The sequence below is a fragment of the Mirounga angustirostris genome, unplaced genomic scaffold (assembly GCF_029215605.1).
Source record: "Mirounga angustirostris isolate CCGP_5_RB_7025 unplaced genomic scaffold, mMirAng1.0.hap1 SCAF_3, whole genome shotgun sequence".
In the NCBI taxonomy this organism is placed as follows: domain Eukaryota; kingdom Metazoa; phylum Chordata; class Mammalia; order Carnivora; family Phocidae; genus Mirounga; species Mirounga angustirostris.
In genome coordinates, this window is record NW_026991711.1 from 94,807,550 (window position 1) to 94,830,613 (window position 23,064).

General features: G+C 47.5%; 1 protein-coding gene across 1 annotated transcript in view; it reads left to right on the forward strand.

Annotated features, from left to right (window-relative positions):
- The first annotated feature begins 12,917 nt into the window (after positions 1–12,917).
- Positions 12,918–23,064, forward strand: part of SCTR (secretin receptor) — a 75,384-nt gene continuing 65,237 nt past the window's right edge. The window contains exons 1-2 of the mRNA XM_045868509.2: positions 12,918–12,986; positions 13,096–13,152. Coding sequence (XP_045724465.1) covers positions 12,918–12,986; positions 13,096–13,152 — 126 coding nt within the window. The remainder of the gene's footprint in view (positions 12,987–13,095; positions 13,153–23,064) is intronic.

Sequence of the window (23,064 nt, forward strand, 5' to 3'; positions counted from 1 at the left end):
GTCTGTGACTGCTTTAACAGCCCAGTCCAGTCCTGCCTGAATTTCTGACCCTAACATTCATGAGAAATAATAAAATGGTTGTTGTTTCGAGCCTGCAGCCTTTCAAATAAAACTTAGCTAATTCCTACTCAGTCTAAGGATCTCTTCTTTAGAGGGGCTTTCCCTCGCTTCCCTTTCTAAATCAGGTCCTACCCCACCACCTTCTCTCCCAGCACTGGCTGCTCTCCCTTCAATGAACTTACTGGAGAATGTGGTTCTAGACTAATAGGCTTACCTCTCGATGTCTGTCTTCCTGGAGTATCAGTTCAGTAAGGCTGACTTGTTCATCACTGTATACTCATCACCTTGTACACTGCGTGGCACATGGTAGGACTTCCAAGATATTTGTAGATAAAGTCATTAATGGGTTATGCCAAGTGAGATCTAAATTTATATATACATATACTTATGTGTGTGTGTGTATAGAATTGGAATATGGACAATATATTCATATGGTTCAAAATCTGAGAAGTAAAAAATCTCCCTTCTACCCCTGTCCTTAATCACCAGTTTCCTTTCTCAGAGGTAACCCATGTTACCTGATTCTTTTTTAAAGATTTATTTATTTATTTTTAGAGAGAGAGTGTGCACATGCTTGTGAGCAGGGGGAGGGGCAGAAGGAGAGAGAGAATCTCAAGCAGACTCCCCACTGAGCATGGAGCCCAACATGGGGCTCGATCTCACGACCCTGAGATCATGACCTGAGCCAAAACCAAAAGTTGGACTCTTAACCAACTGAGTCCCTCAGGCATCCACCAGATTCTTATTTATCTTTTAGGAATACATTATTCATACACAAGCAATTATATGTATGCTTGCATTTATAAGAAGTTCACCGCCTGTTTAAAAGCCCAAATAGGGGGCGCCTGGGTGGCTCAGTTGGTTAAGCGACTGCCTTCGGCTCAGGTCATGATCCGGGAGTCCCGGGATCGAGTCCCGCATCAGACTCCCTGCTCGGCAGGGAGTCTGCTTCTCCCTCTGACCCTCCCTGTCTCATGCTCTCTCTCTCTCATTCTCTGTGTCTCAAATAAATAAATAAAATCTTAAAAAAAAAAAAAAAAGCCCAAATAGGGACATCTGAGCCTGCCAGGCACCCCCCCTCCCCATTGTTTTTTCTGGCTGCAGAAATTCCATAACTTTTGTAATCAGTTTGCTATTATTGAATATTTAGGTTGTTCCTGATCTTCTGCCATATAAACAATGTTGTGATGATTTATATAAGTGCACATGTCATTTCTACAAACTTGTACATACATTCATTCATATGCATGTGAGTATATCTATAGGAAAAGTCCCCAAAGTAGAAGTGTTAGGTCAGAGGGTCTGTGCATTTGTAATATTGATAACTATTGTCAGGTTGCCCTCAATGGCCTTTGTCTTAATTCTTACTCCTACTCATAATGTATCAAAGTGCTGGTTTCCTTATGACCTCCCTAACAGAATATATTATAAAACCTTTATGTTTTTGCCAATTCAGTGGGTGAAAAGTAGTATTTCAGTATGGTTTTATTTTGTATTTCTCTAATAATGAGTAAAAGTGAGTATGCTTTCATATGTTTACAGGACATTTATGTTGTCTTTTCTGTAAGTTCATGTCCCTTACTCTTTTCCATTTGGTTCTTGATTTTTTTCTTATTGAATCACTGGAGCTCTTTCTATATTACAGCCTTTCTATATTACAGTCTTTCTATATTACAGTCTTTTGTTGCAAAAAGTTTCCCTAGCTTGTCATTTGACTTTGCTGTTAATGGTTTTTGTCTTGTAGGATTTTTAAGAAATTTTATGTTGTATTCATTATGTATTGCTCCATAACAAATTACCTAAAACTTAGTGGCTTAGAACTATAATCCTTAACTCTTTCATGGTTTTTATGGGAAGGGAATTCAGACAGGGCACAGCAGAGATGGCTTGTAGATTCAAAAGCAGGGAGGTGGACTTGTCTGAAGGCATCATTTGGTGGTTGATGCTAAAGCTGCCAGCTGGAAACCTAGATGAGGCTCTAGGCCAAAATACCCACATATGGCCTGGACTTCCTCCCAAAATGGTCACTAGATTCTGAAGACAAGTATTCCAGAAGAGAGCCAGGCACAAGCTAGCCTTATGACCTAGCCTTGAAAGTTGTGCAGGACAACTTCCAACCTCATTCTATTGGTTGAGGCCATTCACAGATCCACTCAGGTAGGGGTGCCTGGGTGGCTCAGTTGGTTAAGCATCCAACTCTTGATCTCAGCTCAGGTCTTGATCTCAAGGTTGGAGTGGCTGCCCTTGGCCCCCTACATAGACTTATAGGGGCAGACCACTCCAAGATGGGCCACTTTGGCATGAAGATTATTTTTATTTAAAAAGCAATCAATCAATACCCAGCAGATCTAGGAAAAGCTCTTTAGTTCCCCCCCGCCCTACTCCCTGAAAAGAATGTAGATAGAGGAATTGGTCCAAGAAGGAAGGTAATACCATAGACAACTACATTATACTATGGACTAGGTATGGCATGCAGGGAGGGACCCAGTAAGGCCTGTTTGATCAAAGTCCTCTATGTGCCCTTGTTTTTGAGGGGTCCAGCATACATTTGTTCACAAACATTTACTCTTTTTCATCTTCCTGTGAATTGCTTTTCTTCCCTTTGAAGTCCCAGACCCCTAGCTCCTCCTCCTTAGTTCAGAATGACATATATAACTTACTTCACCTGTCTTAGGAATTTCTTGTCTGTGTGGATTCCCCAAATATATGATATTAAATTTGACTTTCTCCCGTTCATCTGTCTCATGTCCACTAGATTTTTTAGTCCAGCTAGAAGGACCTCGACAGGCAGAGTAAATTCTTCTCCCCCAACAGACTCCACCTCTCAATGGAGAAGCGTCAGCATCTTAAGAGAGTACCACATTCTCTTTTCTCTGGCATTGACTGTGGATGGGAGGGTACAGAACTGCTGTAGCCATCTTGCTACCAGCCTGAGCTTATGCAACTCAGGGTTGGGCCGAGCAAAGAGAACCATGCACAAACACAACCTGAACCATGCGTGAGTCCACCCTGAAGTATGCTCTGTCTCTGGACTCTCAGTCACGTGAGCCAGTACTCATCCCTATCACTACTTCAGCCAACTTAAGTTGATTTGTCTGTTATCTGGAGCCAAATGCATCTCAAGTTGTATATGCAGGCCATTTAATCCCACTGATTTTTTTTTCAACCTCGTGATAATACTGAAAGATCGGTATTATTTGCCCCATTACAAAGATGAGGATATTAGCCCTGAAGGGCTAAAGTAACTGCCCGACGCCTGGGTGGCTCAGTCGGTTAAGCGTCTGCCTTCGGCTCAGGTCATGATCCCAGGGTCCTGGGATCGAGCCCCGCATCGGGCTCCCTGCTCCGGGGGAAGCCTGCTTCTCCTTCTGCCACTCCCCCTGCTTGTGTTCCCTCTCTCGCTGTGTCTCTCTCAAATAAATAAATAAAATCTTTAAAAAAATAATAAATAAATAAAGTAACTGCCTGAGGTCACATGGTGAATTGATGCCTAAGTCAGGATTTGAATCCAGGTTTGTTTGTTGCCGGCATTCTTTTCTGTACACCAAGCCAAATTGCCTAATCAGGCAGAAATGTAGGGAGCCTCTGGGAGGTCGGGGTGCACCTGATCTTTCTTTGTTCCCTCTAGTGAAAGTAAGGTCTTGGGAACACTGGCAACATTGTCTTTCAGATATGGTTTTATTTGCTCTCTTTTATTTGATCTGTTTTAATGATAATATTTCATATAAATATTTAAAAGGATGCTGACAAATGGAGGAGGAAAATAAGAAAAGTAAAGGGAAAACTGCTTTCCCGAGAAAGCCAGCCCACATTTCCAGAGTGTAAACAGTGAGCTTGGACCATAAAAACCTCATTAAAATGTCAGTGTTATACCTTTGTACTTCAGCACTGAATAGGAAATCATGCTTGCCCCATTATTTATGGCTCATCAATAATACATTACCTGGGCTCCAGAAAAGCTCACATTCAAGAGAGGACAGACCTCTTTGTTTGGTTTATTGAGCAGCTGAAGGGGCAGAGCAAGTTCATTTCATTGGTGTGGTCATTTGGTGAAGGCCTTAAACCCAGCCACCCAGGGACAGCCAACCCCTCACTCCTTCCCAATGCTCTCCTCAGCCCCTACCCCCAAACCAGTCCCTTCTGCTCAAATGTCACTTTCCCGGGAAGCCTTCCTTACATGTATGCCAGTGGAAATTTTTACAGGTGACAGAAGTGGATTTAAGTGACAGAAAGAGATTACAAGTGACAGAATGAATTCAGAAGTTAGAAGTAAAAAAAGTTAAAAATTTATCTATCTACCTATCTTCTATCAAGAGAGGCTTCAGTCACAGCTGCATCTAGGTACCAGAGGATAGTGTTAGGAGCTTGTCTTTCTTGGCCTCTTGGTTCTCCACTCTGTGTGGGCTTCATTCTCAAGCAGGACTCTTCATGATGTGGGAGGGCTGCCATCTTGGTACTAGCTTGAGTATAATGCTAATGCGTGGGTTTTGGTGGTGCCACTCTTATTGGCCCAGCATCTGTTACGTGCCCATCCCTGAGCCAATTACTGTGCTTAGTTGGTGGTGCTGCCTCTCCTCGCCTAGGTCTGGGTCATGTGCTCACCCCTGGGCTGCTGTTGGTGAAAGCCCCCCCCCAAGCCCCAAGGTCTGAGAGTGGAGGAGGGGAAGGGAGATCCTTGTACCAGAAGGGGGGGAATGGAGGCCAGCCAGACACACCAACAGATGTCTATTAGATTGAACCTTATAAAGTTATCGATATTCAAATATATTTTACCTATGAGAATGGTGACCTCATACATTAACCCACAAGGTTTGGTCTGGCCCCTGGTACAGTCTCCCATAGAATGTATTGTGGTTTACAGTATCGACCATACATTCTGTAGTTGTTCACTTCAGCCCACCAATTGGTTTGTTAACTATGTGGTTGCGTTAAACCTCTGAAGTCTTGACCGCCAGCCTCCATCATCTTGCTGGGCCTCCTGGGAGGGGGTGCAATTAAAGTACCCCAGGCTTTGTACACAGGGCTGAGATCTCCACAGGCAATTTCCCCAGGCCTCTATCATTCTCTCATAGCCACCTGGAACAGAGTAGGTACTCAATGAATATTCATTGAATGAATGGGCTTAATTAGTTCTCTAACAAGTGTTTATTGTTCCTGGAAAAATGCAAAAAACTAATTTCATGTTGGAGAAGTAATTTAAAATAAAATCTCTGGTCAACCAGGTGAACCCTCTCCACCAAATGAAGAAAAGATGAATCCGTTTTATTATTAAGCATTAAACCAGCTTGAAATGCACATCATTGACAAGCCACAAAAGAGATGGCAAAGACAAATAGAAATCTTACCCTTTTATAGAGCCAGGCAGTTAATTGTCTTTATCCAAAGGGAAAATAAAACTTCTCGTATCTTTTTGACAAGCAGGAAATTACAACTTGGAGCCAAATGTCTGCACTAACCTCCCACAGTGACAGAGAGCTGGAGGGCCTTGATATCCACATTTCATGGAGATGGATCCACCGCCTTCAAGAAAAACTGGCAATAGGCTTATTTCCTTTTTAAAAAGGAAATACATACATCTCAAAGAGACGGAGGAGATTTTTAATTACAAGTTTTCTAAAGGAAATGCTAAAAGAGAAGGAAGAGGAGAAAAGATCTCTTTCCCTTTGGGCACCAGGGATTTTTTAAATTTAGCTTTTGGGGGATTGCACTGTAGGGGAGGAAAAATCTTTTACCCCTACCCTCCCAGGTTCAATGGCTGAAGCTTGCAAATCAATCTGATAGAAGACAGATTAACAAGAACAAAAGCAGTAGTAATGACCTGCAGATGCGTGGGAGTTTCACAAGGAGATGAGATTTAGGGAGGTGGTCAGATGATTGAAGTGTATATACCATTTTAGGCTAAACAAAGGAAAAGGGGGTGTGGGGGCTTCTGGGCTGGGGAGGCAAGTTATGGGAAAGGGAGGGGAGAAAATGTGTGATAAATAAGGTTTGTCTTGTTATGTGGATAAGTGTCTCTCAGATGATAGGAGTTGTCTTGGGGCATAGCTCTCTTCCTGGTACAGCGTTTTTTTTTAACAAATGGAATGCACTGGGCTCCACAATCAGCAGGGAGTCCGCTTGAGATTCTCTCTCCCTCTCCCTCTACCCCACCCCTCCACTCTCTCTCTCTCAAATTGGTAAATAAATCTTTAAAAAAGAGAGAGAGAGAGATGGCCCCTCTCCATCACTCATGGGGGTTATAATGAAGTTTAGAGGGTGTATAGTTTGGTATTTCCCCACAATGGCCATAATGGTATTTATGGTTTCACACACTCTTCCAGAATCTTCTCATTCTCTCTCATCAAGAGATTGAGTCTATGCTGCTTCCCTTGAACCTGGGCAGGCTTCTGTGATTGTCTGGATGTCAGTGAGCCCTCTTGCTCAACTATAGACCCCAACAGTTTTAACCAGAAATAGTCAAGACCCCTTAACTCAGCTCTAACTTAAAACCCTTGTGCTTATTTCTTATCGCACTTTCTTGAGGCATTGACAAGACATTTTGCAATGACCGGAATATTCCAACCACCAGACCAGAAAAGCCTTCATAGCAATGGAATGCCTAGAAGATCACACCCTCACATCCCCTTCCCCACCATGATCTTGTGCTGAACACATATCGACCCCCACCCATGACCACCTGCTCTCTGACAGCTCTCTTGCGCACAACCCCCCCACCAACCTCTCTCTATAAGACTCTAGATGTCCATCTTGATGTGGAGAACAAAGGCAAAAGAATTGTAGATAAAATTAAATGTCCTTATAACCAGCCACCCATTGACAAATACTTGAGACAGGCAGAGAAAGACGTTCCTCCAGGAACTCCCAACTGCCTTTAATGTTAATACCTTCCTGGAGGAAAACAACCTTAGCTTGACAATAGCCAGGCCTCCAGGATCCTGTAAAGTCTTCTTTAACATACGAAAGTCCTTTTGGAAACTTCCTTTGTCTCCCAACTTAAAAGTATATAATCAGCTGCTCCTCACAATCCCAGAGCAGCTCTTTCTGCCCATGGACCCTGTCCCTGTGTTTTTAATAAAACCACCTTTTTTTGCACTAAAAACATCCCAAGAATTCTTTCTTGACCGTTTGCTCCTGGACTCAAACATCAAATCACAATCACATCTTGTGGGCTGGGCCGGGAAGATCGATGGTTAAGGCTTGAGGCTTCCACATCCCCACCGCTGCAGGCACCCAAAAGAAATTTCTCCCTTTCTCTTTTCCAAACCCTCATCTCGTGAGTTACTGGCTTCTCTTGCCATGAGTTTATCTGAGTTTGTTGAGCAACAGTGTGTGCAAACCCAGCCAGGAGCTCTCTTTTCAATTTGTCCGCCTGTCTTGGGACTCCCCCCCCCCCCCCCCCCCCCCGCCAACCACTTGGCTGCCCAGCATGCCAGGGCTCACCAGTTCCTTTTCTGAGTTAGTGACTATGATAGATCGATTGGTAATATGGACAATACGAAGCAACAGAAGCAGTAATGTGTGGTTTTCAGGCTGAGTCATCAATCACAGTAGAGTTTCCACCTGCTCTTTCTTGGGATGCACACCTTTGGGATCATGAGCCACTGCAACCATGTGGAGAAAGCATACAGAGACAGCGGGGGACACCTAAGGAGCCCCAGCTGCTCTGGCCCCAGCCATTTGACTGAGCGCATCTTAGGGTGACTCTTAGCCACAGTCTGACTGCAACCCTGGGAGAGACTTTTTTTTACATTTATTTATTTATTTGAGAAGGGGTGGAGGAAGGCGGAGAGGGAGAGAGAGAGTCCTAAGAAGACTCCCCGCTGAGCACGGAGCCCCACTGGGGGTCATTCCCATGACCCTCGGGCTCAATCCCATGACCCTGAGATCATGACCTGAGCTGAAATCAAGACTTGGCTGCTTGCTGCTTTACCAACTGAGCCCCCCAGGTGCCCCTGGGAGAGACTTTGAATGAGAACTGTCTGGCTGAAAAGAGTCAACCCCCAGAACTGTGAAATGATAATAAATAATTGCTGTGGTTTTCCATCACTACAGCTGGGGGAGATGGGTGTGGGACGGAAACAATTCAGGGCTGGGGACCCAAAGTCCGGAATTCTGTACCAGCAAGCCTACCTCCCAAATGTGGGATTTTGAGCTACAGCCTCATCACATCTCAGTTTCTTCATCTGTTCAATGGGTATAATATTCCAAGTGGGGTTATTCTCCTTTTGCCTCCTCCCTCCCAAACCCATTTTCCTCCCTTCTCCATCCCGCAAGTAAACTGTATGGATAGCTTCCCTCTCTCGTCAGTCTGCCTTATCTCTGGCATTGGGTTGTGTTCAACCAATGGAAGACATCACCAGGAGATCAGTGGACAGGAGAAGGGAAGTCAGGGTGTTTATCTGACCACTTGACCCCTTGCCAGGGCCATAACTTTGACAGTGGCTGCCTCCCTCTATGGTTAAGTTCCGAGGGTGACTCCAGGACAGCTCTTACCAACTTCTGGGACACTGCTTTCTCTCCTGGCCCCTTGTTAAAGAAAACATTATTCTGACACTTGTTAAAATGGTAAGGAAGGGGCGCCTGGGTGGCTCAGTCGTTAAGCACCTGCCTTCAGCTCAGGTCATGATCCCAGGCTCCTGGGATCGAGCCCCACATTGGGCTCCCTGCTCAGCGGGAAGCCTGCTTCTCCCTCTCCCACTCCCCCTGCTTGTGTTCCCTCTCTCGCTGTGTCTCTCTCTGTCAAATAAATAAATAAAATCTTTAAAAATAAATAAATAAAATAAAATGGTAAGGAAGACTTTATTCAAGACTGTTACTATAGGAGTATTGCAATAGGGGAGAGAGATCCAGCTCGTCTTGGAACATAATAAGGACAAGTGGGGATTTATGGCCAAGGAGGAGGGTGAGGGGCGCAGTGGACGGAAGATCACTAAGAGGAGCCATCAAGGGTGGGGGATTCTCGCTAGCAGGACTTAGCAGGATTCTTGCTGAAGGCAGGCCAGGATTGAGACATCAGAGGTGGGGGATGAGTAACTTGATCAGATATCAAGGTTGGTCAGCTATCAAGAGTTCGGGGGGAAACAAATAATACATTATATGTTAATAAAAAAAATTTGTTTAAGAGTTGGAGGGGGGGAAAGAAAAGAGTTGGAGGGATTCTCACTAAGCTGAGGACAGTGGGACTCTTGCTGAGACTGGGCTGGGCAAGCCAGAGACAGAGGGGTCAAGGTCCAGGCCTAGACGAGAAGAGGACTCTGAGGAGTTGAGCTCAAGTTTCATCAAGGAGAGAGTCTCTGCCATCCTTTTTAGGCCCACTGTTGCTAGTCCCTGGCACCTTGCTGTGCCTTGTTGGTTCCCTTAACCTTGCCCAAACCCCCGCACCTCAATGGTCCTTTCATTAAACACTCTTCAGTGAAACCACCTGTGCAAAGGGTTCTCCTTGTCCTGCCCGGCCACGGCTGCTGGTCCTGTCACCCCCACGAGGCTATTTCAAGGGTCACATGAGATGATGCCTACAAAGCACTCTGGAAGCCCGAGGGTAATAAAGTCATCTTCATGACTGGTACAGTGCAAAAGGTAAAGGCAAAGGCTTTGCGCTCAGTCCGGGGTTCAAATCCTGCCCTGCCCCTCGTTAGCTGTGTTATTGGAGGTGAGTGCTTACCCTCCCTAAGCCTCAAGGTCCCATCTCATTGATCAAGGAAAGTAAACGTCTCTCATATAGTCCTGGAGGACTGGCTACAGTAACACACTCCAAATGTCTAAGGGCTCTCTAGCGCAGGGCAGGTATTAAACACCTTGTTAATTCCCTACCTTTTCCCTTCCACCCCTATTATGAAATTGTTTTCTCAGGCAGCTTTTATAAAGCCACTAACTGCATGCATGGCTTGTAAATGGGCTTCGTGGAGCCCTTCAGACCCTTTTCTCAATGCTCAGAGAGACAGAGCCTCCCATTTAAGGGAGGAAGGCTTGCCACAGGCCAGAAATTTATTAAATTGTCCAGAACAGATGTGGTTCTGCTATTTTACTGGCGATCATGAGGCTCTTGTATAGAGCACAGATTCCATTTGTGTATTGTTTTCTTGAAATTTCTTCCCATCAAAAAAGCAATACACACAGTGGTTACAGAAAATATTCGAGGGCGCCTGGGTGGCTCAGTTGGTTAAGCGACTGCCTTCGGCTCAGGTCATGATCCTGGAGTCCCTGGATCGAGTCCCGCATTGGGCTCCCTGCTCGGCGGGGAGTCTGCTTCTCCCTCTGACCCTCCCCCCTCTCATGTGCTCTCTCTCATTCTCTCTCAAATAAATAAATAAAATCTTAAAAAAAAAAAAAAAGAAAATATTCGAGGGGCACCTGGGTGGCTCAGTAGGTTAAGCGTCTGCCTTTGGCTCAGGTCATGGTCCCAGGGTCCTGGGATCAAGCCCTGCATCCGGCTCCCTGCTCAGCGGGGAGCCTGCTTCTCTCTCTCCCTCTGCCCCTCCCCCTGCTTGTGCTCTCACTCTCACTCTCTCTCTCCCTCTGTCAAATAAGAAAATCAAATCTATACAAAAAAAAGAAAATATTTGAGCAACATGGAAGTCTATATAGTAAAAATGGCAAGTCCTTACGGCGTGCACTTTCTGATGTACATTTAAGGTGTAACAACATTATTTCCAGCCCGAATCTTGAACCATTTAAGAAATAAGATTAAGACAGATGAGGTCAAATATCACTTTCACGAACGGTAAAGTTGATCTTGGAGAATGCGTTTATACCTGTGGGCAGGCAGGTTTTCTAACACTGAACTGCAGAATTACTTAGACCCCCCTGTCACTGGTGATACTGGATCAACACAGAGCCTTGACCAGCAATGACAGCCTGGCACCAGTGATCCACTTACAGGCTCTCTGCAGGTGGGGGAGCTGTCAAAGGAAGGCGGGGTGCAGAACCTCATGTCAGTCCTTATCCCAAATGCATGACACACATAGAGCTCTTCCTGTCTCTGCATTTGTGTGTGTGTGTGTGCTAGGGGGAGGGCCTGAATGAGGGGCTTGAGAAAGGTCAAGAGGATTATACTAATGGCTGCACTAGGGGAGGAAGGAAACATCAGGGGTGGGGCTGAGTGTCCCCCTTCCACACGCATTATCTCCTGTTCTCCGATACGGTACTCGTGCTTCTACAAACATCCTTGCACATATTTCATTAAGTCTTTGGGTGAGTATTTCCGTAGCAAAAGTTCTTACAAATGAATTTATGTTCATATATACTTTAGGCTGATATATCCTGGGCATTGATTGTGGACCTGAGAGCTCAAAGCACTGTTTTCCCTCTTATTTTTGCTGTGATCTGCCAACCTTACCTTATCAATAGCCTCCTCAGGTAAGGAAGGCTGCTATGGGCTAGAATATGTTGCTTTAAGAGCAGGTTAACTTAAAAAAAAAAAAGGCAGATTAGCCATCTGACCATAGGGAAGTCACAGAAAATTGGGGTATCAGGGTTAGCCAGGCTTTCCCATCTGACCTTCTGAGTCTCGGGTACCCAACAACGTCATTTATCCTCCTGCACCCTCAATGCCCTTCTCTGTCAAAAGGGCATAATATCACTAAGGGGCTTGGGGGGAATTCAAGCAGCTGATGTGTGCTTAAAGTGCCGGGAGAAAGGCCAACATAGGAGAGCCAAGAGGAAAGGAATGGGCACAAAAACACAGAAAGAAAAAAATTGGGTGTGTAAGAGCCATTTGAGGGTCCTGTACTGAGAGGCTAAAAGCCAGCCTCCAGGGGCGCACGGGTGGCTCAGTCCTTAAGCGTCTGCCTTCGGCTCAGGTCATGATCCCAGTGTCCTGGGATCCAGCCCCGCATCGGGCTCCCTGCTCCGGGGGAAGCCTGCTTCTCCTTCTCCCACTCCCCCTCCCCCTCCCCCTGCTTGTGTTCCCTCTCTCGTTGTGTCTCTGTCAAATAAATAAATAAAATCTTTAAAAATAAATAAAATAAAATAAAAGCCAGCCTCCAGGTCACCTGGGCACTCAGACTCAGGTTGAGCAGGCTACTGGAGAGACCTGCCTGGTGCTTAAATAGCTTCTCAGGGACACCAGGAGCACAAAGCCTCCAGGGGTTCATCTTCAGCGCAGCCCCCCAAACGCCTGGGTGGACCACAGGCTTCTCACCTGATCATCTAAACCTGCTCGTGTGATGGCGCCCATGGGAATGAAATTCCCTAGAATGAGAGGGTATGACTTGAATAAGGAAGAAACTCAAAATGAAAATTGGAAATGAAGTGCCACGTAGCTGTCCCACCCGATCGATGCAATAGGCATTTACGGAGCCCCCGCTACGTCCGCAGGGCACCAGCTCAAGCTTCTTTTAACCCGAACGTGGGCATCAGCAGATGCGAGACTCAAAACCGCGTCATACGTTGCCCGCCGGCGGGCGGCCAGCTTGCGGCAGGGCTGCCCCAGAACTTAGCGCTCTTTCGGGACTCGGGGGCGTTGCAGCGTCCGAGGCTGAGGCAGCGTGCCCTCTGCCGGTCTCCTCCGCCCCCGGGCTGAGCCTGCCGGAGCCGCCTGCGGCCCCCCGCGCGCTCCCTCCGCCTCCTCCCCTGCCCGCCAGTCGCGGCTGCGTGGAGGAGCGCCCGCCGCGCCGCGCGTCCTTATCAATGGGCTGGGCGGCTTAGCGCGCGGCCACCTCTTCCGAGGACGAGGAGTCCTGGGGCTCGCCGCGGGCTGGGTGGCCACAGCCATGGCTCGTCCGGACACGGCGGCCGGCCGGGGCCCCCGCGGAGGGCGCTGAGCTCCCGGACCGGGGGTGCGCACAGGACGGGCGGCCGTCGAGGCGCTCTCCGCGCTCCCCCCCCCCCCCCGCCCCGCGGGGGACGCGCCGGGCACCATGCGTCCCCGCTTGCTGCTGTGGCCGCGGCCGCCCCTGCTGCTGCTGCTCGCCTGCGCTGCGCACACGGTGAGTACCGCTCCCCTCCGTGGGTCCCCAGATCTTCCGTGGAGGAGGGGGAACCCTGACACCCCGTTCCCCCCTCCCCCAAGGATCATCTCTATCGCCTCCTCTCCAGATAGCCTCCTCCCCCGGAGTAAAAACGGCAGGTGCGCCCGGCGAAGGCAGCCCTAAGGTAAACCCCCTCTCCCCTCCACGCCATCCCCTCCCTCCAGGCTGTGCCCCGACGGAAACTCTGAAGGCGCCCCTAGCAGTGCCCATTGTGCGCTGGGCATTCTGCCTCCGTTATTTCATCGCTACCTCCTGATGGGTTTTCCAGGTTGGTAGTGTCCCCCTCTCTTTACGGACGAGGAAACAGAGACTCTAAGAGGCCAAAAATCTTGCCCTAGGAAAATTTGATTGGAGCTTATGTCCGTGGGCCCCAAAGCCTTGACATTCTCTCTCTCTCTCTCCCTCTCTCTCTTTCTCTCTTTCACACACACACACACACGCACCCCCAGGGCTGCAGAAGGGGAAACCTCAGAAAGCTCTGGCTGGAGCTGCCGGCTCTATGGTGGGACCATTAGCAACTCCCTCCCTCCCCTTTGGGATTTGGCTCCCTAAAGTCTGCATGTCTGGGGTGTCCTGGGAGGAGCTGATCTCCAAAAACCCGGTCCAGAGAAAGGCAGAGTGGGTGGCTTGTTTTCCTTTCCCACAGGAATGCCTTGGAATCCAGGGCTTCTCCCACTGGGATCTGTACCCAGACAGCCAGGATGGAAGGAATGGGGAGGGGGTGGTGGGGTGGGGAGTGGAGGGGGGGTGCAGATTCCAGAACCACTTCTTCCCACCAGCATTGCAAACTGGCCTTTAAGGCCTCTGTCCCAAGAAACTCCCCAGGCAAAGTACTTGGGGACCCAATTTGGAGTCTCCAGTCTCTGTCCTGGGTGAGTCCTTCCAGGTGTCCAATGACCTTGCCTTCTTGTAGTCCTCTCCTGTTTGATTATAAGAAAACCCTTCACTCCCAGAGCTGATGGGAGTGTTGACACTCAGGAGCTGCCCATCCAGCAGCTCCTTGACATTCTAGCAGCAGTAGTATGGAAAAGTAGAATTTGGGACTCTCGTTCCCAGCTCCCTTGTAACCCTGGAGCCTCTTCTCACCAGCGGCAGGGCCTGGTGGTTGGAAGGTGCTAGAGCAATAGTACCCACTCACTAATCGGGACCCCCAATTTGGGGAAGGGCCACCCAGGACCCTGGGGATAATTCAAAGCCTCTGGGTGTGCTGTTATTCAGTGCCCAGGGATGGGAGGGGTAATAGCTTCTTCCTCATCACCTTCCCCACCTCCTTCTTAAGTATTTGCAGTAACCCTGAGGTTGTCAAAAGAAATCAACAGGTGGTTGGGCTTCAGGACTGAGGTTCAACCTACATTTTTAGTCTCAAGGGGCCCCCAGGTTAGGAATAAGCAGAGGGGGAAATGAGAGCTTTCACTTGGTTTGAGTCTTCAGTGTGCCTTGGAAGGCTGCTTCATGATGCTCTGGTCCAATTCCCTTATTTTACAGATGAGCGAACTGAGACCCACAGAGAAAAGAGAGTTGCCCCAAATCAACAAGTTAGCTGTAGAGTTGGGACTAGCAACCAGATAGCTTGATCCCGGTCACCCAGGGTGCTCTCCCTTACGTCCTTTGTCTTTACATGACATTTTCATACACTCATGTCCTGCCTTGTATTATCACAAGATGGTTTCCTGTGTATAAGTCTTGGTCTTCTGGGTATTTTATGGGCTTATCCAGACCTGAGGTCTCATACTTCTTGGCAAGAACTCCTTTAATAAACAAGAATGGAACTGACCTACTTTGTTTGGAGTATTTCCCAGGCTTTGAAACCCTGCTTACCTTCTGTTTCTTTGTCTCTGAGTGGTCGGACATTTGATTTGGAAATTTAAGGGCATTCAAACAATTTTTTATTTATATGGGGCCCCCGCATTGTGTGAGATCATAGGCGTCTTCCTAATGGGGCATCATTAGGCCAAACTGCTTATTACTGCTACCCACCTTCCCCCCTTGCCTTTCCATATAGGGAAGTGTCAGGAGGGTCCCTTGCAAATGGAAACCAGAAAGTGATGATGGCTGAAGGGGCCAGCTTTCTGAGACCGCCAGAGGAAACATGGACCACACCCCCCTTTGCTATCCCACCCCCATGAATCTCATGAGGACTTCTACCTGGAAGGATGTTGAGATTATTCACTAGCACATCTGTCCTCTTCCTCCTCCCCAATACACACACTTTGAGATATCTTATTCATCCTCTATCCCTAGAGCCTGTCTCAGTGTAAGAAGGAGCTCAATGAGTGTGTGTTGGTTGAGTGAATGAGTGAGTGAGTGAATGAATGAAGTGACGACATCCAAAGGGAGTGTCGTAAGCTATGGCACTTTCGTATAGCACCAAGTAATAAACAATGACATCTTGAAGGTAACCCTTGCTTATAAAATTGTACATAACCGTGTCAAGCCAATGAAAAACAGTCACTCAAGGTAGGGCTTTTTAATCCGTGGCATCTGGCAAACTGCCAACTCGATAACCATAGTGAGTTAAGTGGGGTGGAGAGGGTTGCCTTTTCCTTCAAGTGGGGTTTCTTAACTTTGACACTGTAACCCCGGATATTAAATCTGGGCTTTCGGCAAGGGGTGCCAGGAAGGGAGCTAGGTCTTCCCCCGGCATGGAGGAAGCCAGAGGGAAGTACTAATGAGGATCCGGAGGACAGAGGGGGAGTCACAGAATTCTTTGTCTTGGGGGACTGTCCTGTGCATTGTGTGCATCTAGCACCATCCCTGGCCTTTACCCACTAGAAGCCAGGAGCACCTGTCCACGTTGTGCCCACAGAAAAATGTCTCCAGACATTACCCGATGTCCTCTGGGAGGCAGGGAGGGCAGAACTGCCCCTGGTCGAGAACCACTGCCTTAAAGGTTGTCCTGTTTCAGGGGAAATGCATGAGCAGAACTAACAATAGGGGTCAATTGCATGTTGGATTCAGGGGAGTGGGCTTGGTGACAAGGAATCGGAGCCAAGGTCCCCGATGAACACCCACTTGCACACAAAACGACTTGTGCTGAGAATGGGCTTGATCTTCTCCAGCCTCCCTCCCTGCTCTCCCACCTCTCTCCCTTCCATCTCAGTGAATGGCTCAGAAACAGAAAAGGTCCTGGCTTGGGGGTCTGGCACATGGTGCTACCACCTCCAGGGGCTGACAAGCTCGGTGGCAACCGGGCGAGCAGAATTTTAGGAAGACCTGCAAGGGTCACCTGAGGAGCTGGCTATTGACAACTCTTCAGAGGAGACTCTCTGGGATTTTTTTTTTTTTTTAAGATTTTATTTATTTATCTGACAGAGGGAGAGAGAGAGAGAGCGCGCACACACAAGCAGGGGGAATGGAAGGCAGAGGGAGAGGGAGAAGCAGGCCCCCTGCTAAGCAAGGAGCCCGATGTGGGGCTCGATCCCAGGACCCTGGGATCATGAGTTGAGCTGAAGGCAGATGCTTAATGACTGAGCCACACAGGCGCCCCTGGGATTTTTTATATCCCTGAAAGATCACCTTCTCATCTTCTGGGGAAATATTTGTGGATTTCTTTTGAAATTGCTACTATCTCTAAAATGAATGTGAACGAAGATGATGATGATAAAGGTGTCCTTTACTGAGCACTCACTTCACACCAGATACTCTGCCAAGTCCTTGCCAGCACCATCTGACTTTATTCTCATAACCCTCATTGTGCAGAGGAAGGAGCAGAGGCTCAGAGAGAGGTGAAGCCATTTGTCAGGGCCACCCACCCAGACACGGTGTGAGGACCCAACCCCAGGATTCCTAACCAGCACCCGCATCTGCTCCCAGAAAGAGGCCTGCGCTGGTTTCCGGTACCCAAGGGGCTGTCGCAAAATGCTCTCCCGAGCCTCAAAGTGACATTAATTTCAGTTTAATCTAATCGCTTTATAAAACATAAAACAAATACTGAATTACACACAGCGTTTTATTAAAGGGGCCAGAGATGAGCTTGGGGTCACAAAATCAATCAACCAGGCAGTACACTTCCCAGACTCCTTAGGGGGCTCCTTCTCTTAGCTTTGGCATCGCCTTTCTGCGCTCCCATGGAGCCCACCTCTCTCCACCCTGTCCCCATTATCCCTGCCCTATGGCTTCCTCCACGTCCAGGAAGGAGGGAGCACATAGCTCTCTTCCTGGCACCCGTCTTTGACAGCCCAGACTTCATAACCAGGGTTAGAGTTCCACCACCACGGTGGCGCCCTCCAATGTCCCCCGACTTAATCCTTGCTTCCCTGCCCTTAGTAAGCTGAGGTTTCTCACCACTGACCTTCACTCGGGCATTGGGACAACCTGCAGCCCAAGGTAAAATCCACAACACTCAGATCCTATCTACTTGCTTACATTACAAACAGAGGGCTGCTCAGTGTTCCTGTGGACTCCAGAAAATAATAATATCCTGGGGCTCAGCCAGCCTCAATATTCTGTGTCCGGCAGATTCCAAGGAGCATTCAGGGAAGGGACATCTCTGCTTGGCCTTGTCCTGAAGTCCCAGCCCACCATGCTGCCAACATTCCTAAGTTTTCCTGTCTTCTCCAGAATCCCCATATGTCAGACATCGATCCCTCACCAGTGGGCTCTCCCTGATGTCTATGTTCCTGATCTTACCAACCCCTCTTTCATTTTCAATAGACAGGCTTGCCTCCTATTTCCTGAGAGTCAGAGAATGAACTTTCTCCGACCAACATCTGGCTCTTTTTTTTTTTAAGATTTTATTTATTTATTTGACAGAGAGAGAGAGAGATAGTGAGAGCAGGAACACAAGCAGGGGGAGTGGGAGAGGGAGAAGCAGGCTTCCCACCGAGCAGGGAGCCCAGCGCGGGGCTCGATCCCAGGACTCTGGGATCACTACCCAAGCTCTCTGGTGTCTCTTCTTATAAGGACACTAATCCTATCAGATCAGGGGCCCACCCTTATGACCATGTTTAACCTTTGTTACCTCCCTCCAGGCCCTGTCTCCAAATACAGCCACACTGGCGGATAGGGTTTCAACATAGGAATTTGGGGGTGTCACAGACATTCAGTCCCTAGCATCATCTGAGTGGAAGAGAGGCACTTCTCCAGCTGGTGTGGCCAGTCCCTGCACCTGTGCTCCTAATCCTTCCACCCAAATCCATGGGCACTCCCATCCTGAGAGGACACAGCCAAGCCATCGTGCCCAGTCTTTGCCATTTTCCTCTAACCGTCTTTTCCCATCAGCTGGTCAACTTGCCCAAGTCTATCCAACCAGGTGGTAAAGAGCCCTCCCTCTGCACTCTGGGCCTTCCAAGCGCTGTTCCATCTCTGCCCCCTGACGGCCAGCTTCTGGGAAGAAGCATCCATGATGCTTGCCTCCACTTACACTGATTTCTTAGCCTGCCACCGCCCGCTCCCACCCCACCACCCGCTGAAATCAGTCTCTTGTGTGACCTTAATTTCGTTGTCTTCATTACATCCTTTTTGGCCCTGGTCCGACCTAGAGGGACCACATGATTTATGAGAGAGACGGGAGGTTGTCTGTAATGATGTCGAGATGGCAGGCATACACCTGACTGTCTTGGGCAAAGCGGGCATGGGACCCCTGCCTCTCGAGGTATCCCGTGCGGGACCCTCCCTCCTTTCCACTCCCCACTCCGTTGGCTTCTGCTCTTTACGGGCTTCTGATCGCCATTTGCCCTCCATCTTCTCAGTCCTGTAAGGATCTCTTGTCCAGGCTTGTCCTTGCTCTCCTCACTCTGCTCACTCTTACTGTGTGATCTTCCTCAGCAGTCCTACCTCATCATAAATCCAGCCTTCCAAACTCATCTTACCCCAGCTCCTAAGCCTTCTTCTCTTCTCTTTTCCTTGTTTTTCCTGTTCTTGAAACTATGGAGGCACCCAAACCAGCCTCGTGGGAGTCACACTGTCCCCTGCCCTCACCCCAACATTCAGTCCACGGCCTGCTGCTGCATAATCTGCCTGTTCACTGTCACATTGGGCCCTATTCTTTATGGGATGTTCTGGTGTTGCTGTTCTGGGTCCAATGACTCTCACTTCTTCCCGAAGCCGTGGAGCCACCTCCTGGAGGGCGGGTCCCCTGCCTCCACTCTTGGTCCATTATGATCTGGCTGCTTCCTTCGTTGTGTACTTCAGCTATGGCCTCTCCGGACCCCTCAAGCCATGAGCTTCAAGAGCAGGAACTATGTCCCATTCACCTTCGTGTCCTCAGTGATGAATCAATTGCTTGGCATAGAGTAGGTGCCCAATAAGTATTTGATGAAATTTTGCATTTTGAACTGGTTATTTGGTAATGAGTTTCCTCTTCTTAGTTCTCATTGTATAAACTAGCTAGTACCATGTCTCCTTTTATTTCCCCCTTGAAAAAATTCTTTTCCAGTCTAAGTTGGCAGGCAAGTGATTATATCATGAAGTGTGATTGGCAGAGTGATGTTGAGTCTCTTCACCTTCTTCGGAATCCAATAGATTTTCACTTTATCTCCTCCCAGATTTTACCTTTTCAGATTCAAGAGTCCAAAGTTAAACTAGTAGAACTCTCTCTTGACATCTTTCTTCTCTTATTTTGCTTAATTATTCTCTCTCTCTGCAGACTGAAGTTTTCTGTTGCTTTCTGAAGGACAGAATATGCTGCCCCATAGCTTTCCAAGAGTACATGCTTTAGGAATGGGAGAGATTGACCTTACTCCCCCTTACAATACCAAATATCCAAGAGAGGAAAGCACATTGTCCCAATCTCGGTTAGGTTTTCTCCAAAGGTCTGATCATTGAAATGGGACTTCACCACACACCTAAGGGTGAAGGGGTCTTCCCAGAGAAGAGTTGTTGCCTAATAGGTTGAGCAGACACCTCAAAATATGTCTACCATCTGAGAAAATACCCCAAAGAATGGGACAGTGGAAGCTAATCACACAATCATGAAGCAACAAGTATGAACTTGTACCCTGTAGTGGGCCAGCCATGACTGGGGGCCAAGGTCAGTGCTGAAGTATCAAAGAGTGATACTTGTACAGAGACACTACTAGATACACAGTCTAAGAAAGATTACAACTTAAGTGCCTTTCTTAAAAAAAAAAAAATTACTAGAGGTTATTCCCAGCAAAGCCAAAACTGAATCTAAAATATGGGATACAGGGGTGCTGGCTGGCTCAGTCGGTAGAGCATGTGACTCTTGATCGTAGGGTTATGAGTTCAAGACCCATGTTGGCTATGGAGCCTACTTAAAAAAATAATAATAAAATATGGGATACAAAAAAGTGTAATTTACCCAGGATGGCAATGGGCAGATCAGTTCCACAGTTCTGAAACAGAGGATTTAGTCCAGAAAGTCAAAGACTCCTTGAGTCACTTCCACAGAGGCTCCTTGGCAGAGCTGCTCTATTCAGGACCATGGAGTGCAACTATGCTATGCAAGGGATAAAGTGAAGGCCTATGAATTTTGTGATTAACAAGAAAAAAGAAAGTTAACTTAAAATTCCAGCAAAAGACAAAAGTTATATGAAAAATTTCATGATGCCAGTATTCTTTTTAAAGTTTGACATGATTGCAGCAATATTTTTAAAACTCCAGATGTAAAGATGGCCTGGACTCAAAATCTGAAACTGAAGAGGAAAGTCATGTAATGTGTCTTTTTGTTTGGTTAACTTAAATAATAAAGAAAAGTACCATTTAGTAAAATCCTTTTCTCTTGTACTCTCTTAGTGAACTTATGAGGAATACATATTTTTAAGTGTACTTTGGTCCGAGATGCCATTTTTACTACGAAGCAGCATCCCATTCTTGGTACCAACTATTTTGGGATTTTCTGCTCAAAATATTTCACTTACGGTGCTAAATATATGTGGTTTTTCCTCACATTGACAACCAATTAAACTCGCCAGACACCAGCTGGGTGTTCTAAAATTCAATTCAGGGCGCCTGGGTGGCTCAGTCGTTAAGCGTCTGCCTTCGGCTCAGGTCATGATCCCAGGGTCCTGGGATCGAGCCCCGCATCGGGCTCCCTGCTCGGCAGGAAGCCTGCTTCTCCCTCTCCCACTCCCCCTGCTTGTGTTCCTGCTCTCTCTATCTCTCTCTCTGTCAAATAAATAAATAAAATCTTAAAAAAAAAAAAAAAGTAAAATTCAATTCAGTTCTGGGGCACCTGGGTGGCTCAGTTGGCTAAGTGTCTGCCTTTGGCTCAGGCCATGATTCTGGGAGTCCCAGGGTTGAGCCCCAGGACCAAGTCACAAAAGTCACACGCCCCCTGCTCAGCGAGGAGCCTGCTTCTCCTTCTCTCTCTGCCCCTCCCCTGGCTCGTGCTCTCTCTCTCAAATAAATAAATAAAATCTTAAAAAAAAATCAAATTCAATTCAGTTTTGACTCTAACCACCTGGAATCAGCACAGACCCTGTGGGCTAAGGACACAGTCCACAAGACCACTTCTACTTTAGATGCCAATCATGAACGTGGGTCACCCGTACTTCCGGCTGATCTGCTGCTGTACATCGGGGATTCCCATGACCTCCTCCTTTCATTCGGTAATTTGCTAGAAGAGCTCACAGAACTCAGGAAAGTACTTTACTTGCCATTACTGGTTTATCATAAAGGATACCACTCAGGGACAGGCAAGTGAAAGAGATGCAGAGGGTGAAGAAGGGGGAACATGGATGCTCTCCAAACCCTCTTGTGTAGGGTATTTATGTAGGTTTCATTACATAGGCATGATTGACAAAATCACTGACCATTGGTGACTAACTCAGTCTCTGCCCTCCCTCCCATCTCCTGTGGTCAGAAGGGAAGCTGGAAGTTCCAATCTCTCACCCCATGGTTGGTCTTTCTGGTGACCAGCCCCCATCCTGCAGATATCTAGGGGCGCCAGCCACCAGTCGTCTTATCAGCATATACAAAGTCACTCATCACTTTGGAGATCCCAAGGGTCTTAGAAGCTCTTGTATTAGGAACTGAGGAGTAAGACCCGATATTATAACAAAAGATGCCTTTCTCACCCCTAATGCTCAGAAAATTACAAGCGTTTTAGGATCACTAGGCCAGGAACCAGAGATGAACACCAAATATATATTTCTATTATATTTGAATGTTACATTAGGACATCCAGTTTCAAATGGCAGATAACCACAGGCGTTTATCTACTCTGTCCCTGGGAACATCCTTAACATGATAGTAAAGGAATCACAAGGGTACAAACTCACAAAGTCAAAGGGAACAAGATGATACAACAATGAAGCAGAGATTTCAAGAAATCTTTGGGAATGGAAAGCGAATGAAGTAGGGGTAGCATTGTGGGAAAAATACCAACCTACATGTGCGCACCGGGCAGAGGGGTGTCCGGTTGGCCTGCAGCGCCCTGGAAAGGCTCCGAGCAAGGAGGACAAACAGATCCTGACTGTGGGGACCCGCTCAGCCTGATTTATTGTGTAGCAAAGGCCACAAACTGTTCAGGCCCACGGTGGTTCTAAGGACCCCATTAGTGCTTCAAGCTTAACTGTGGCATTGAGCACAGCACAGGGACCTTAGCCAATGGGATTGTGATGGGGTTGTATGGCGACTGATGGCAGCTACACTGGAGGTGAGCATAGCATTAATGTACAGATTTGTGGAATCATTACATTGTGCACCTGAAACTAATGTAACAGTGTGTGTCAATCATACTTCCATAATATACATACATACATATATTATATACAATGACATATATGTGTGTGTGTATATATATATGTATGTATATATATACATATGGCATTAAGGAAGGCCTCCAGTGTGAAAGCAAACAAACAGAAGGGAAAGAGGAAATATCCACCATGCAGAGAGGAGAAAAGGTCACAGGATTACAGTTAATGTCCTGAAATACAGTTCTTTAAAAAGATCTAGGGGCACCTGGGTGGCTCAGGCGGTTAAGCGTCTGACTCTTGATTTCAGCTCAGGTCATGATCTCAGGGTCCTGGGATTCAGCCCTGTGTCCGTCTCCATGCTCAACAGGGAGTCTGCCTGAGGATTCTCTCTCTCCCTCTCCCTTTCTCGCTCCCCCTCCTCGTGCTCTGTCTCT